At 40.9% G+C, this 12,665-nt stretch overlaps 2 protein-coding genes across 9 annotated transcripts in view; both read right to left on the reverse strand.

Moving 5' to 3' along the window:
- LOC135491745 (cilia- and flagella-associated protein 54-like) overlaps positions 1-7,764 on the reverse strand; it is a 32,550-nt gene extending 24,786 nt beyond the window's left edge. For 3 of the 8 annotated variants that reach the window (XM_064777858.1, XM_064777861.1, XM_064777855.1), the window contains exons 1-16: positions 7,436-7,764; positions 6,723-6,828; positions 6,308-6,451; positions 6,021-6,192; positions 5,679-5,737; positions 5,215-5,358; positions 4,861-4,974; positions 4,410-4,511; positions 3,723-4,044; positions 3,381-3,493; positions 2,943-3,126; positions 2,500-2,586; positions 1,843-1,925; positions 1,218-1,355; positions 870-1,002; positions 441-494 (exon numbers count right to left, since the gene is read on the reverse strand). In XM_064777858.1, coding sequence (XP_064633928.1) covers positions 441-494; positions 870-1,002; positions 1,218-1,355; positions 1,843-1,925; positions 2,500-2,586; positions 2,943-3,126; positions 3,381-3,493; positions 3,723-4,044; positions 4,410-4,511; positions 4,861-4,974; positions 5,215-5,358; positions 5,679-5,737; positions 6,021-6,192; positions 6,308-6,451; positions 6,723-6,828; positions 7,436-7,626 — 2,146 coding nt within the window. In that variant the 5' untranslated portion in view covers positions 7,627-7,764. The remainder of the gene's footprint in view (positions 1-440; positions 495-869; positions 1,003-1,217; positions 1,356-1,842; positions 1,926-2,499; positions 2,587-2,942; positions 3,127-3,380; positions 3,494-3,722; positions 4,045-4,409; positions 4,512-4,860; positions 4,975-5,214; positions 5,359-5,678; positions 5,738-6,020; positions 6,193-6,307; positions 6,452-6,722; positions 6,829-7,435) is intronic. The other 5 variants (XM_064777860.1, XM_064777857.1, XM_064777859.1 and 2 more) reach the window with 5 other exon arrangements.
- Positions 7,765-8,933: 1,169 nt separating this feature from the next.
- On the reverse strand, positions 8,934-11,754 carry LOC135491360 (medium-chain acyl-CoA ligase ACSF2, mitochondrial-like). The gene is made up of 2 exons (XM_064777168.1): positions 11,617-11,754; positions 8,934-11,090 (listed from the first exon to the last, which is right to left on the reverse strand). The coding sequence occupies exon 2, from the start codon at positions 11,072-11,074 to the stop codon at positions 9,293-9,295; it is 1,782 nt and encodes a 593-aa protein (XP_064633238.1). The 5' UTR covers positions 11,075-11,090; positions 11,617-11,754; the 3' UTR covers positions 8,934-9,292.
- Positions 11,755-12,665: the final 911 nt, after the last annotated feature.

Consider the following 12,665-nt stretch of genomic DNA (forward strand, 5'->3'; position numbering starts at 1 on the left):
TTTAATGTTACACTGGGAACAGATATGCTTCACAACAAAAAGTCTGACCCATTCCTGATAACAAGAGCAAACACCAGCACCAATTTCAGTTATACTCCATTTCCCGAAAAAATTTATAGGTGTACGTTATAGGTTCCACATGATATATCAAGTAACAAAACAACAAAAAACCTCTGAATACAAAATGACACACAAAAAATGTTTAGATCTATCCTGATGGGGTTTGGGTAGGGATTGTGCTCCCAGTTCATGAACACTGGAGTGGACATTACTGAGACTTGGCATGCAGACTAAGAAAACACGCCAATTGAAAATGTTGGCTTTGGTAAACAAATGACAAACAGAATTTTTTAAAAACTACTCCGGCTGAAATCAAAAGGAATTGTTGAGGGTTGACAAGCTCATGCATGGTTGGTGCAAATGCGTGTGGTGATGTTTACCTTTCGCCGATGGTGTTTCACTTTTGGTCACTATTTTCACTTTTCGATTTTTACCTAAAAACATGTCATTTTCTACATGAAAACAGGGTCGGGCATTAAATAACTATATTGGGATATAGCATAGGGATAGAGCATGGAAGCATTTCTTTAATGTTATAATTGCAGGATGTATCAAGAAAAGAATAATGTAAACATCATAAATTGTAAGAAAAAAAGACAAGGTACCAAATTATAACCAATTTTGTCACACTGGTTTATTAGATTAAATACAGCGGTAAGGTTACTGGCCTAAATAAATTCTCAATAAATAACACTATACTAGACTTATAGGTCATAGGAGCCTGATAGAAACCGTCCTATTTACGCAAAGAAAATGAAACAATTCGACGTGGACTTCAATTCAGTCACCTTTCAAGTAGTTTTACTCACTTTCATCAATGGTTGCACTGCTCTCCAAGACCAGAGCCAACCTGATCGCAACCTCAGCACTCAGAGCTGGATCGACTGTGCTGAAGTTACACCAACCCATAACTTGATGGACAATGTGAAGGATGTACACCCACTGAAAAATATAAATTTCGGCTTCAGTCTTCCAATATTCAAGAACAAGAAATTCTATACAAGATAGACACAACTCTGATAATGTGCAGATCTTAGAACAAGTCAGGAGACAGAACATGGGTGATAAAATTGAACCTTATTGCAAGAAAGCACTGAATCCTTCTCAAAAACTTGGACAAAAAACTATTTCCATTTTTGCCAAATGTTGAACCTGACCTTGCTTGGATTCTCCATCTTCTGCAGGTATCTGGCATTGTCAATAGAACCAGTTTGATACTTCTGCAAGACAGCCTTTGCTTTGTTCCATAAGAACACAACAGCATCCATCACAGAATCCATGTCCATCTCTGCCATCTGAAACAAAAAAGTCAGTCAAATTCTTACCATATCGGATAAGTTGATATCGACAATCAAAACAGATACATGATGTCACATCCTACAAGGCACTGATGCATGCAATGCGGTAAAGAAATTCTCAAGTTAGAATTCAGGCACTCACATATTTTGTGACCAAGTGGGCTTTCAGTGAGAAGTCTTTAAGAATGCAAAAGAAGAAGAAAACTCGAATTTCAATAATTTCATCTTCTGTTGCATACTCTCCAAATAAGTGATAAAGGTCACCCAACAGTGATGCAGTGTAGAGCGTCAGCCACACAATCTAGTGGTCAATTGCCAGTTTGATATGGTATGCAGCTAGTACTTTTTAGCATTGGCAATTGATTAAGGGCCTGCTGTATGCGTTGCACTTGCCACTGGACACACCAGAGAAAATGGGTGAATCCCAAGACTCCATTGAGTTTAACTGCTGTTCAACTAGGCTATTTAACATGATAAAACTTACTGAGTATGGTCCACTGGAAATTGACAAAAGTACTTCAGCTAGCTGAATCAGGTCATCATTCAATAAGCTAGACTTGGTGGTCGCTGGAATCAGATAGGTACATGGATTTAACATTATTCACATGGTGTCTAATGTCTTTCATTTTGCTAAGTGACTTAGGCAACTGTTGGGAAGTCAGAGAGTCAATTCAGTTTAACCTAATTCATTCAGCTTGTACTGATTCAAGACATTTTCAACCAGTAAGTTCACTATTCTAACAATACCATGAAAGTATGCATGAAACCATAACTAGACACAAGCTCCATAATCTCTGTTGGCCAGTCAATAAGCAAGTAACCAAGAGATTTGACCGCAAAAGGAATAATATAGCAAGCAATTATTAAACGGTTTCAAATTAGATACTATTTGGTCGTCTAATCTTATCTATGTACAGCCAGGAATGAAAAAGAGTCAAAATATTAAAAACATTACTCTAAGTTGTTATTTGAATCTGGTTTTTCTAATACAAAATTAAGGTTGAAAAAATCCAGAACAATTTCATTCATGTAAAGGGTATCTAAGAAATGAAGAAAAAACCCCGCTACATGAAGGAACTTTACTAGCCACCCAGGATAGCAAGAAGGAAATCAACTAAATATCTAAAGGAAATGCACACACCACACACTGTCAATGTTCTACTAGTAACCCTACCAAAGGTCTGTCGTGTTGCTAATGTTCTTTGATCAGAGATACTGCTCATGGCTGCTGAAACATTTTAAACATTTTACTTGTGAACACCTATAGTACGTCTCACACTGAAGGGCAAAAGGTTAATAGGAAACCTGTAGGTACTTGGCAGGAATATCTGAATAGTGATACGGTTGGAGGTGCATAGCGAAGGTAGGAATCATGCATGAAGGGTGGAACAGATACTACATTACTACAAAGGGAGGATTTCTTGGTCATAAACCAGGCGCACAGATGATATAGTGTCATCGTAAGGGGATAACCAATGGCAGTTGCCCTTTGATAGTTCAAAGATGCAAGACTCCTTGAAGAGAATTCAATCCAATTTGAACAATACTTGGTAAAATATGAGTATTTTTGAGCTGGGCACACACCTGGAGGTTGCTCCTTCTCCTTGTTCTCTCTATTCTCTTTATCCTTGGCCTCCTTGTCCTGCAAGGCACTGCCATCTTCCCCCAGGGTCTGCTTCCTACTCCTCCTGTTAGTGCTGACCCGCTCCATGGCAAGAAGCAACTCTAGGATCTTGATATCAGGGCCAAACCGGGGGTCATCCACCTCCTACATGACAGTTTATAATACAGTAAGAGTTAAAAGAATAAACGGTTACAGTGTTCAATTTGATCTTCTTGACAGAATAATCGGTGGGTCCAATATATTAATAACCTTTTCAAACTTTTTAATTGAACCTTGGATCAGAGCAAGAACAACATCATACTGAGATTATGACGAAATCTTTGGCCAACTTTCTCACTGATCGGAGCACAACATCTCAGTATTAATTCAGGACAAGTAAAACGACAACTGCTGCTTACCTTGAGATAAGCAAGGATATTGTCCACATAGACATCAAACAGATCAAAGTATTCAAAGCAATATGCAAACTTGATCAGTTTGATAACAGCAGACAATGGAACAGCATCTTCTCCTGCAAGAATGTACAACACAAGAATTAGTATAGAAATTGACCTGTTCTTTTTTTAAAGTATTTTAAAAAATTATTTTTCATCTGTGACTTCTGAAGTCTGGGTTGGATTACCGGTCATACTCCTTCCTCATAACCTAGTTGATTGATGCTCAATTTTTTCTGATTATAAAGTGTCATTCAAGAAATCTTTACAAAATGATTTTAACAACTTAAACAAAGTCCACCTCACCTGCTGCAGCATAATCCATGAGTGTCCTTGGTCCATCAACCACACCTGCTAATCCCGAGTATTCAAACAATGATGGTTCTGACTTTGTGTTTTGCTGGATGCTTGTATTGCCGCCACCCCCAGATAAGATTTCCTGGGCAGCCATGAAGAGCTCAGCATACACGTCAAGGATTTCAACTTCGCTATCCGAGGCTGGTGGTGCCGACTGCACTGTCCTGCGGTTGCTGTCCGACAAAGTCTCAAGGATCCCCAGAAATTGGGCTGCACTACCTTCAAACATGTCAACCAGGAGTTTCTCACTTGGTGTTCTTGGCCATGGGAGCTGCATTTGTTGAGGTTACATTATCAAGGGTATATAGAGCTTTGAGGCAACTAGTACAACAGAAGTACCAGACTTTTTGACACGGTCATTCAAATAATGGGCCTCTTGTCCTAGTCACAATTTTAACATTTTAAACTTTTAGTCTGAAATCCTAGGTCTGGCTAGTTTACTGCATCGATTGGATAATTGACAGCTGTTGTGCAAGGCAAGATCACTAATTGGACATGACGACCAATGGGCAACCAGGTACTTTAATTAAAAAGAAAGCTATGATTCACTTATAAACAACAGAAATCACAAAGAAGTCAAACCCAGCAAGTGGTAGTTTTGATAATCAGATACAATAACCATCGAAATTGACTTACCCCTTGTGCATCCTTCAGATTTGCCCTTGTTTTTGGTCTTAGCAGTCCCTTAGGTTTACGTCTGCTTTCAAATACACTTCTCTTGTACACCATGATAGCCATCTGAAAACATTGATACCCCAATATAAAAATATGTCATAGCCTTCTAGAATTGATCAGATAAGATGCTTAAGACTAAACAAATATTAATTTGAAGTTATTTTCAAATAAGATCCGAATTTTACAGGATTCATGAACAAAATGGGCCATTGATACATTTCATCAACATTATCACGTCTTTTTCGCCCACTTGTGTCCTATCAATATTTAAAACTACGCATCAGAAAAATTGATTTACAATGGTACAGCTGATTGGATATGGAAGATTCTAAGACACCTCGTATTTTCTTTTCTGATACAAAATACAAGGCCAAGGTTGCTCCATAATAGTAGGTCAAGATCCACGTCCTACCTTAATTGTAGCAGTTCGGAATGATACTTCACGCAGTACACTCTGGGGTGAACTGCTGATATTTTCCAATTGACTAAGTTCATTGATTTTTGCTAGACCTCGCCTGGCAAATGCCTGAAAACATACAAGAACACATCAATAAATTGAAAGTCAGAAAACAGAAGAGCAGCAATTTTCAGGGCCTTCTGATTTTACCGATGTCATTCCAGAAACTTAGATTTCATGGCTCTAATGCAGACATCATTCACTTCACAGGATTCGATATAAAACTGGTAACATAGACAAGTCTAATATAGTGCCACAACAAATTTGAGAAATTATGTCATCATTCTATCAGCTTTTCAATATCCTCACCTCAGCATGCTGACCAGCCTTGCAGTCAAAGTAACACTGACACACTGCAGTATAAAGGGTAGACCGCCAGACTAGATACTTGATTCCAAGGAGGGGGACAGATGATTCCATGCACATAGAAGCCCAGAGGAGATACTCAACAACCTAAATAAAAGAATAGAAGAAAACTTACTGACCATACATCAATAAAGAGTTAAGAAAGATTATGCATCATAAAATATCTAAGATTGTGCAGGAAGCATAACTGCAGCATTCTTGCTGTAGTTATGACATCATTTCTTTGGCGCCTTTTGAGGGAAAATGACCTCAGAGATGAGAAAATAATGAGTCAGGGGCCATTTGGACCCCTCCCAAAACAGCAGTGGCTGGCCTCCATGGTCAACATGGCATATCACCAAATTTGTGCGGTACTCGTAATTTATATATCAACCAACTTCTCTTCAGTAGTGGTACAGTACACTTACCCTTGAAGAATGGCCAAGGGACATCAGGTGCCTGGAGACACTGTAGATATGGATGGTTCCTGAAACAAGAATGAAACTCTGTCGATAAATCAAAAAATTTCAAATCGAAAATTTCTGAACCGAAGTCAAAAACTTCCAGTTCCAATATACACCAAGATCAAGGTAAGAAGTGATCTTGTGAAACAAACTGTGAGTCTACAAATATACTCCAGATAGGATAATTTTGAATGACAAAAAATGCATGGTGGATTTGAACGACAAAAAGAAAATACTATCTTGGTGAATAGCCCATTTATCATTATTGCATGAACGCCAACAAATTTCAGCCTTATTTGAACGTACCATTGTAGACCAACCAGCAAAGTTTCTCCTGAGGGAGCACAACTTGCATGACCAGTCTCAGGAAGGACAGGAGCTGGATACATCGGTCCACAGATTCTTTATTCTGGAGTTTAGGATCTGTCATCTTGATAGCTTGGTACATGCAGATAGCTTTACCCATCAGAGCACGGAACTGAAAAAAAACACAGGTTAAAGTAGTCAAAGGACTTAGACAACAAGGCAATGCAAAACAAATGTAACAGTAAAAGCAGGTCATTTCTCTGAGACTTTAAGAGGTTATTACGTACTGTGAATCCAGAATTCTGCATCTCAAAACCATCTGGGAAGAATGTCTTCTTGAAATCATCGACATCAGTGATCTCTTCAACGTTAACATCACCAAAGTGTTTCAGGTAACGCCCATAACATTGCCAGAGAGCTAGGTTATATTCCTAAAAGAAAAAGAAATAAAAACTTATGGTTCAGATAATAAGAAAGAAGGTGCTCTTTAATAATCAGTGGTAAAGGGAAATCATCTCATAAAACTAAAGCAACACAATAGCCAGATTGCTTGGATAAATTTAACTTAAACTTAACACAGCTTTCAGTCCATGAAATAATCATCTGGCACATCAGCCAAAGAATAACTCAAACATGAAATGAATTCGAACTTATTTAGGTGTAGACCTCCTGTATTGAAGTTAAGTGCAAAATAATTGATACCTTGATAGAGACCAGGAAGTCCCCCATTTCCAACAGTTTGTCCTGGTAGTATAACTCCGGTAGACGTGGCTCATACTTGTTCCACAGTTCAAATAGGGTGTCAGCCCTGAAATAAATGGCCAAAAAAAATATATAGAAACAACATATGACAGACTAGAGTAAGAGCAATCAGTAGGCCATTTTGAGATGAAGACAGCAGAAAATTTTTAATCAAATTGAAAGACATCATCATCATGCCAATCATGGCCTCCCTGTTGGGAATAATTTGGTTGCCGACCTGGTCATGGGAAAGGTTTGTAGTAAAAAACTAAAGAGTTCGAAGATAGGATATGTAGCCAATAAGAACAGACTGGTAGTACGCAGAACAATGATCGTACACCTTTAAAAGGCCTGGCTTTAGGCACGAAGTGTATGATGATGATGCAGTGCGAGTGCAAGAGTTTAATCTTGCAAAGCTCAATCATCATTGTGTCATTCAAATATGCCTCAACCGGGCCTCAACCACTCTATTTTAACTTATTTGTTTATTCTTGGTTCCCGGAATGGATTGAACTATGCCTTAAAATGATATCAACCAATTCAGAACTTGAAGTAATGAAGAGTAGGCCTAGGCCTAGACTATAATTGCTTGGCCTAGGCCTAGAGACAGAGTCACTCGAGCATCAGCAAATGGACTCATAACTGACTCGCAAGACTTGTTGTTAGCTACTCACGGCCGTGAAGAGGCCTCATCGGTATCTGTTCTCAGCCAAGGTGTAGATCTCTTGCGCATGTAACCAATGTACACTTTGATCTCCTGTTCTAGGGCCTGGAAAACTGGATTTGGTTTGTCTTTGCTGTAAAAAGTGCTTGGCCGTCCGCGGTTCACGGCCGCCGCCGCTTTATATTTCAGCGTCCCTGACATAATTATGGCGTTCTTAAGACGCCTTGGTTATTCAACTTCAATTAAATAAACTTTGTGAAGACTAAAATTGTAAGATGTAGTTGGATTGAATCAACATAGGCCTAAATCCATGAAATCAATTTTTTGTCCAGTGTCCACCATTTTTCAACAGCGGCGTTGTCAAGTGTTTTCTCTCCTCCTTTCGAGCAGGTGCCCGTTAGTGCTAATTTCTGCACCTAGACGGCGTTAGTCTAGCGGTTTTACTGATTGGAACCAGGTGAACCATGGAGATGAAGAATATCCTGGGGAATAAACATCAAGGCTCCAAGGGATGTAAAACTGCTAGACTGGTCCATCACTTCATTTGATATGTGAGGCTGGGTGGTTTTTTTCCAAACTAGGAAGAAATGATACATCTCAGGTGTGTATTTTAATGTTGGACCCTTCCAATGTCTCCTGTTACCATCTGTTGGTGTTGGTTGAAAGCACAAATATCAGGAATGTCACATCAAAAGAATCATTTAATTTATTGAAGACAGGTGTGTATTTTAATGTTAGACCCTTCCAATGTCTCCTGTTACCATCTGTTGGTGTTGGTTGAAAGCACAAATATCAGGAATATCACATCAAAAGAATCATTTAATTTATTGAAGACAATGTCACTTTTCAAATCTAGATACATGAGAAATTTCTTTGATATATCTACAATGATATCTTCTCTGATATACATCTAAATATCATACATATTTTCCCTAGACAGCCTCTCTTCATTTGGTTGCTGCTCTAGGGGTTCTGCAACTCTTTAATACACTGGGCTAGGAAATTCCTCCAGGCCTAACTCTGGTTCCCGAAGTTGCTGTGAGGCTGCTTGTTGGTGGATTTCTGCTCAGGCATGTCAGGCATCATGCATTATGCATCATGCTGGAGCATTTTTAACCCCACCCCCCCCCTCAATAAGTCTTTGTGGGATGCTTTAAGGGACCACAATATACATCTTGTAGCATCAACATTTCTATGACCCATCTCGCATCACTCAATTATCTTTATAATATTGTTTGCAATCCAAGATGCAGTACTTCCTAGCAACGGCTGACCTCATGCCACTGATATTGATTTCCGTATCTCCTCCCAGCCTGGTACTTTGTACTGGTGACCTGAATTCTCGGCGGGTGTAAATTCCTCAGTTTAGACCATGGCCTTTAAAGGGTCCTTTAGCTGTACACGACAACATTACACTTGCGTTCTACATCGCTTATACAAGACAACTGATTTGGTCATGTACCATGGCAATCATCTCACAAGGACGGACAAGTTTCATTTGACGCCAACACCACTCATAGCTAAAAAAACTAATTCGACAAGTTTTCGATGTTGATGGGGCTCCCTAGTTAGACCATCATTAGTGAGTGAAAAAAAACATGTTTTAATGAATAAAACAGTCTACAAACTACATGCACATGTTCTATGTAATTGCAATTTGAAAACATGGGCCTAGATATCTCAACGCAAAACGTATCGGTAGTATCCGATCATCATGAAGCGCAAAGCGACTGTTACTCATCCCGACTGAAATGTACATATACCATTATCTCGCTCTGGAATAACAAGCAAACTAGTTTTAGGTTTATTTCAGTCATTTAAAGCCGCGACATTGAAAGCAACAAAACTTCAATAAAATTTCGCACATTTAGTCCTTGAGCAATTTTGATAGTAGCTCACTTCTGTGAACTAACTTTTCGGTCGCATCAGCTTTTATTGCCCGTCTGTCAATCTTCCCAAGTCGTACTGGGAAATTCTCCCAAACAAGATAATATTTAGGTGTCTTGCCTAAATTATCTACAGCATTTTCTGGAGCAAGGAAAGTGTCTTCGCAAAACGTCCTTAATTCCTCCTCCGAGATGCTGGCGTCTGCTTTAGGCGTCACGCACACGCATATTTCTTCACCTAAACATTCGTCTGGTACCCCAACCACCACTGCTTGCTTTATTTTTGGATGTTCGAAAAGAGGTCGTTCTATGTCCACAGGATGTGTCTTGAAACCGGCACGATTTATGACTTCAGTGTTTCGTCCCAAGATTGTGACATAACCTCTCTCATCCATAACAGCCACGTCATTCGTCTTGAACCACCGCTGGGATGTCAAGGATTTCATGGTCCTCTCCAAGTCTCCCCAGTAACAGATGAACCCTAGTGGTGTCCTAACGTACAGTTCCCCGAGCTGGTTCACGGGGAGAACGACGCCGTCTCTGTCGACGATCTTCGCCTCCGTGTGCGGAAGAGGAAGACCAGTCACATCCATTCTGTGATGAAGGTCGTCGTGACGTCTTGTACATAGCAGGTGCCCAGATTCTGTATTGCCATAGATCTGTAGTAGGGATGGAATATACTGCAATCCTTTGGTCATAAATACCCGGGGCACACACTGTCCTCCAATGAAACCTATTTTCAACGTCTCCAAGTTATGTTTCCCAGATTCACAGGCCACCAAAAGATCATGGAGTACATATGGAAAGAAGGCTCCACTTGTGATTTTCTCATCCTCAATTGTTTTACAGATAAATGTCGCCGTTTTTTCTGTGCATTGACCAGCTCGATTCTGAATGATGATTAATGTATGACCTAGTAAAACCGGCCCGGAGCAAAATCCAACTGGATGTGTCAACGGACATTCCGACAGATAACGATCCGATCGTGATATTCCAGCTTGAAGAAAGTTGTGCAGCCACAAATTTGTTATGTGTTGTTGCGTTACCAAGACAGCTTTAGGAAACCCTGTACTTCCTGAGGTTAAAAAGATTGTCGAAAAAGCATCAAAATCCACTCTACTTTGCCTTGTGCGGAGAACTTCGCGGTCATATTCCACCGGAAACAGACTATCCCAGGCGATTGTGCCGGGGAACGAATCGTCGGACATCGTCACAACAAACTCAAGATCTGGTACCTCAGGAGAATTAAGCGGTTCCTCAGGATCATGACTACTCAACTCAGGAAGGAATGTCGAAAGGATGTTATAAAATGCTTGGTCATGACCAGGCCGGACAAAGAGACAACGACAGTCCGTCTTCTTTAAAATGAACATTACGTCTTCGCCGCTTTTGAGCACAGTGTGGATTTTCACCAGGATTACCCCAATCCGAGAGAGGGAAAACTCTATAATAGGGAATTCGAGGCAGTTCAGAGAGAGTATCCCCACTCTGTCACCATGACGGAGATCCATCTTTTCCACCAACGCCGCAGCTAGCTGCTCCGTCTTCGTCTTCATGTCCTTGAACGTGATGGCCTTTCTGGGCGCCCCCTCCTGCAGGAAGACATAAGCTTCTTTGTCTGAGAGCTCAGCAGCCTTTTTGTCTAGAAGACCATGTAAGGTGTCCGCAGTAAAAGGGACATCAGTCGTGGCATGGTAGTAACTGTATTCGAGATCCTTGCTGCGGTCCGACCATCGGGCCTCCGGGTCATCTGAGGCTGCCATTGTGTCCAAGGTGACTCTGAAAATGTAGCGATAAATCATGTTCAAAGACAGGTGCGATACGGGGACAGTACACTCTTTAAACGACTCCTCCAATCGCTAAATGTTTCACATGGAGGTACGGAGCGAAAAATATTTCCGAGTGGTTAACCAAAGAAGGAATAGAGAGACAACTTAGAAAAGGGCACCTCCTACTATGTCTTCAATAGCACCATGTCACTCTCGTTTGATCGCTATTGATCTGTCGATTCGAATATCATCAGGCGCCTGTGTCACATCTTGGACCTCGCGGTAGAAGTCGACACCAATACTTCTAGTGGAGAGAATACCCTTCGATCTACCAGGAGAAAGGTCTGCATGCCGCAGAGTCGCACCGTCTTCAGAAAGTGGAACAGGAGAGGTTATACTGAGCTTAGATCTTCTCCATTAAAGAGAATCTATCCTTGGGTCAACACTCTTCCAGGAATCGTGTGCGACAGCTGTCGTCGATCATGAGAACACATTGCCCTGAAACCTCGGTTATGAGAGAGAGCAAGAAACCTTACCTGTTATATACGGGTGTGGTCCTTCTGTCTTCAGCTGCTGACAAACAGTAAGACTGATCAGCCCAGTGTCTGCACTGTGCATCCAGAGAATGCAGTGTTCATCGATTGCCTCACAGCTACGTGGTTTTATTACCTATTGATTGCCTACTCGGAAGCAAAGCCAGGTGAACGCATGCACAGAGATCCTAGGCAGTGTGCGTGGTTTCCCACTGTGCGCCTCGAATAACCGTGGCTGCCACTCTGTAGAAATGAAGAAGAAAAATCCCATCTGACCGCGCTTGTCTGACAGGCTATTATTTGCTCTCATCACGCAGTGACCCGGATAATATATGATATTATTTTATGCCATGACACAATACATTTTCATTGAATTGAATGGACTTCCATTGTCTGGATGGCGCAAATCCGTATACCATACACGTATACCCCGCTAATCCGACTACATCTATTGTCGCCTATTCTCACTAAAAGTCACATCATGACTACATTCCGGACGCAGTGGACCGGCTTCGTCCTTCACCATAAGGGGATCTTAGTATTAGGAGACGCAATGGACTGCCTCGGGAGTCTGATCATGACATGATGTCGGCCAGTGACAGCTTCGCCCGAGCGCGCGCAGTGTTTGGTGATAGGCCTACTCCTACAACCGCACAGTAAGGTCAATTTTTCATTCTTAAAAACATCAAACTTGACATTGATATAATTCAGATCTTTTCGGCATAATCCACCGAGAGTCTGCTTTTGACACATTTTATACTGACCATAATAAAAAAACCAATGAGTTTTCGTACTGATACTTTCGACAAAATAAACGCGCATGTATACAATCAGTTTTGCCGCCGTGACTTCCTGGTGTGCGGGCGGACGAAACGCAATAATAATGATAATAATACGCAGAACCGAATCCTTTTGTTTTGGTTTCAGTGGGACGTAAAATAAGAAAGCATTGACGCGTGCGTTGTCGCAATTGCATGCAGTAGGAGATACCCTTACTGGAAACCTATATCCTGAGGTTTCCACTGAATAAGTTGAATCGCGCAGCACACACG

This window comes from Lineus longissimus, chromosome 7 (genome assembly GCF_910592395.1).
Source record: "Lineus longissimus chromosome 7, tnLinLong1.2, whole genome shotgun sequence".
NCBI classification, from domain to species: Eukaryota; Metazoa; Nemertea; class Pilidiophora; order Heteronemertea; family Lineidae; genus Lineus; species Lineus longissimus.

Coding starts and splice junctions, on each gene's coding strand:
- LOC135491360 (XM_064777168.1), bottom strand. CDS start 11,074: ATGGCAGCCTCAGATGACCCGGAGGCCCGATGGTCGGACCGCAGCAAG.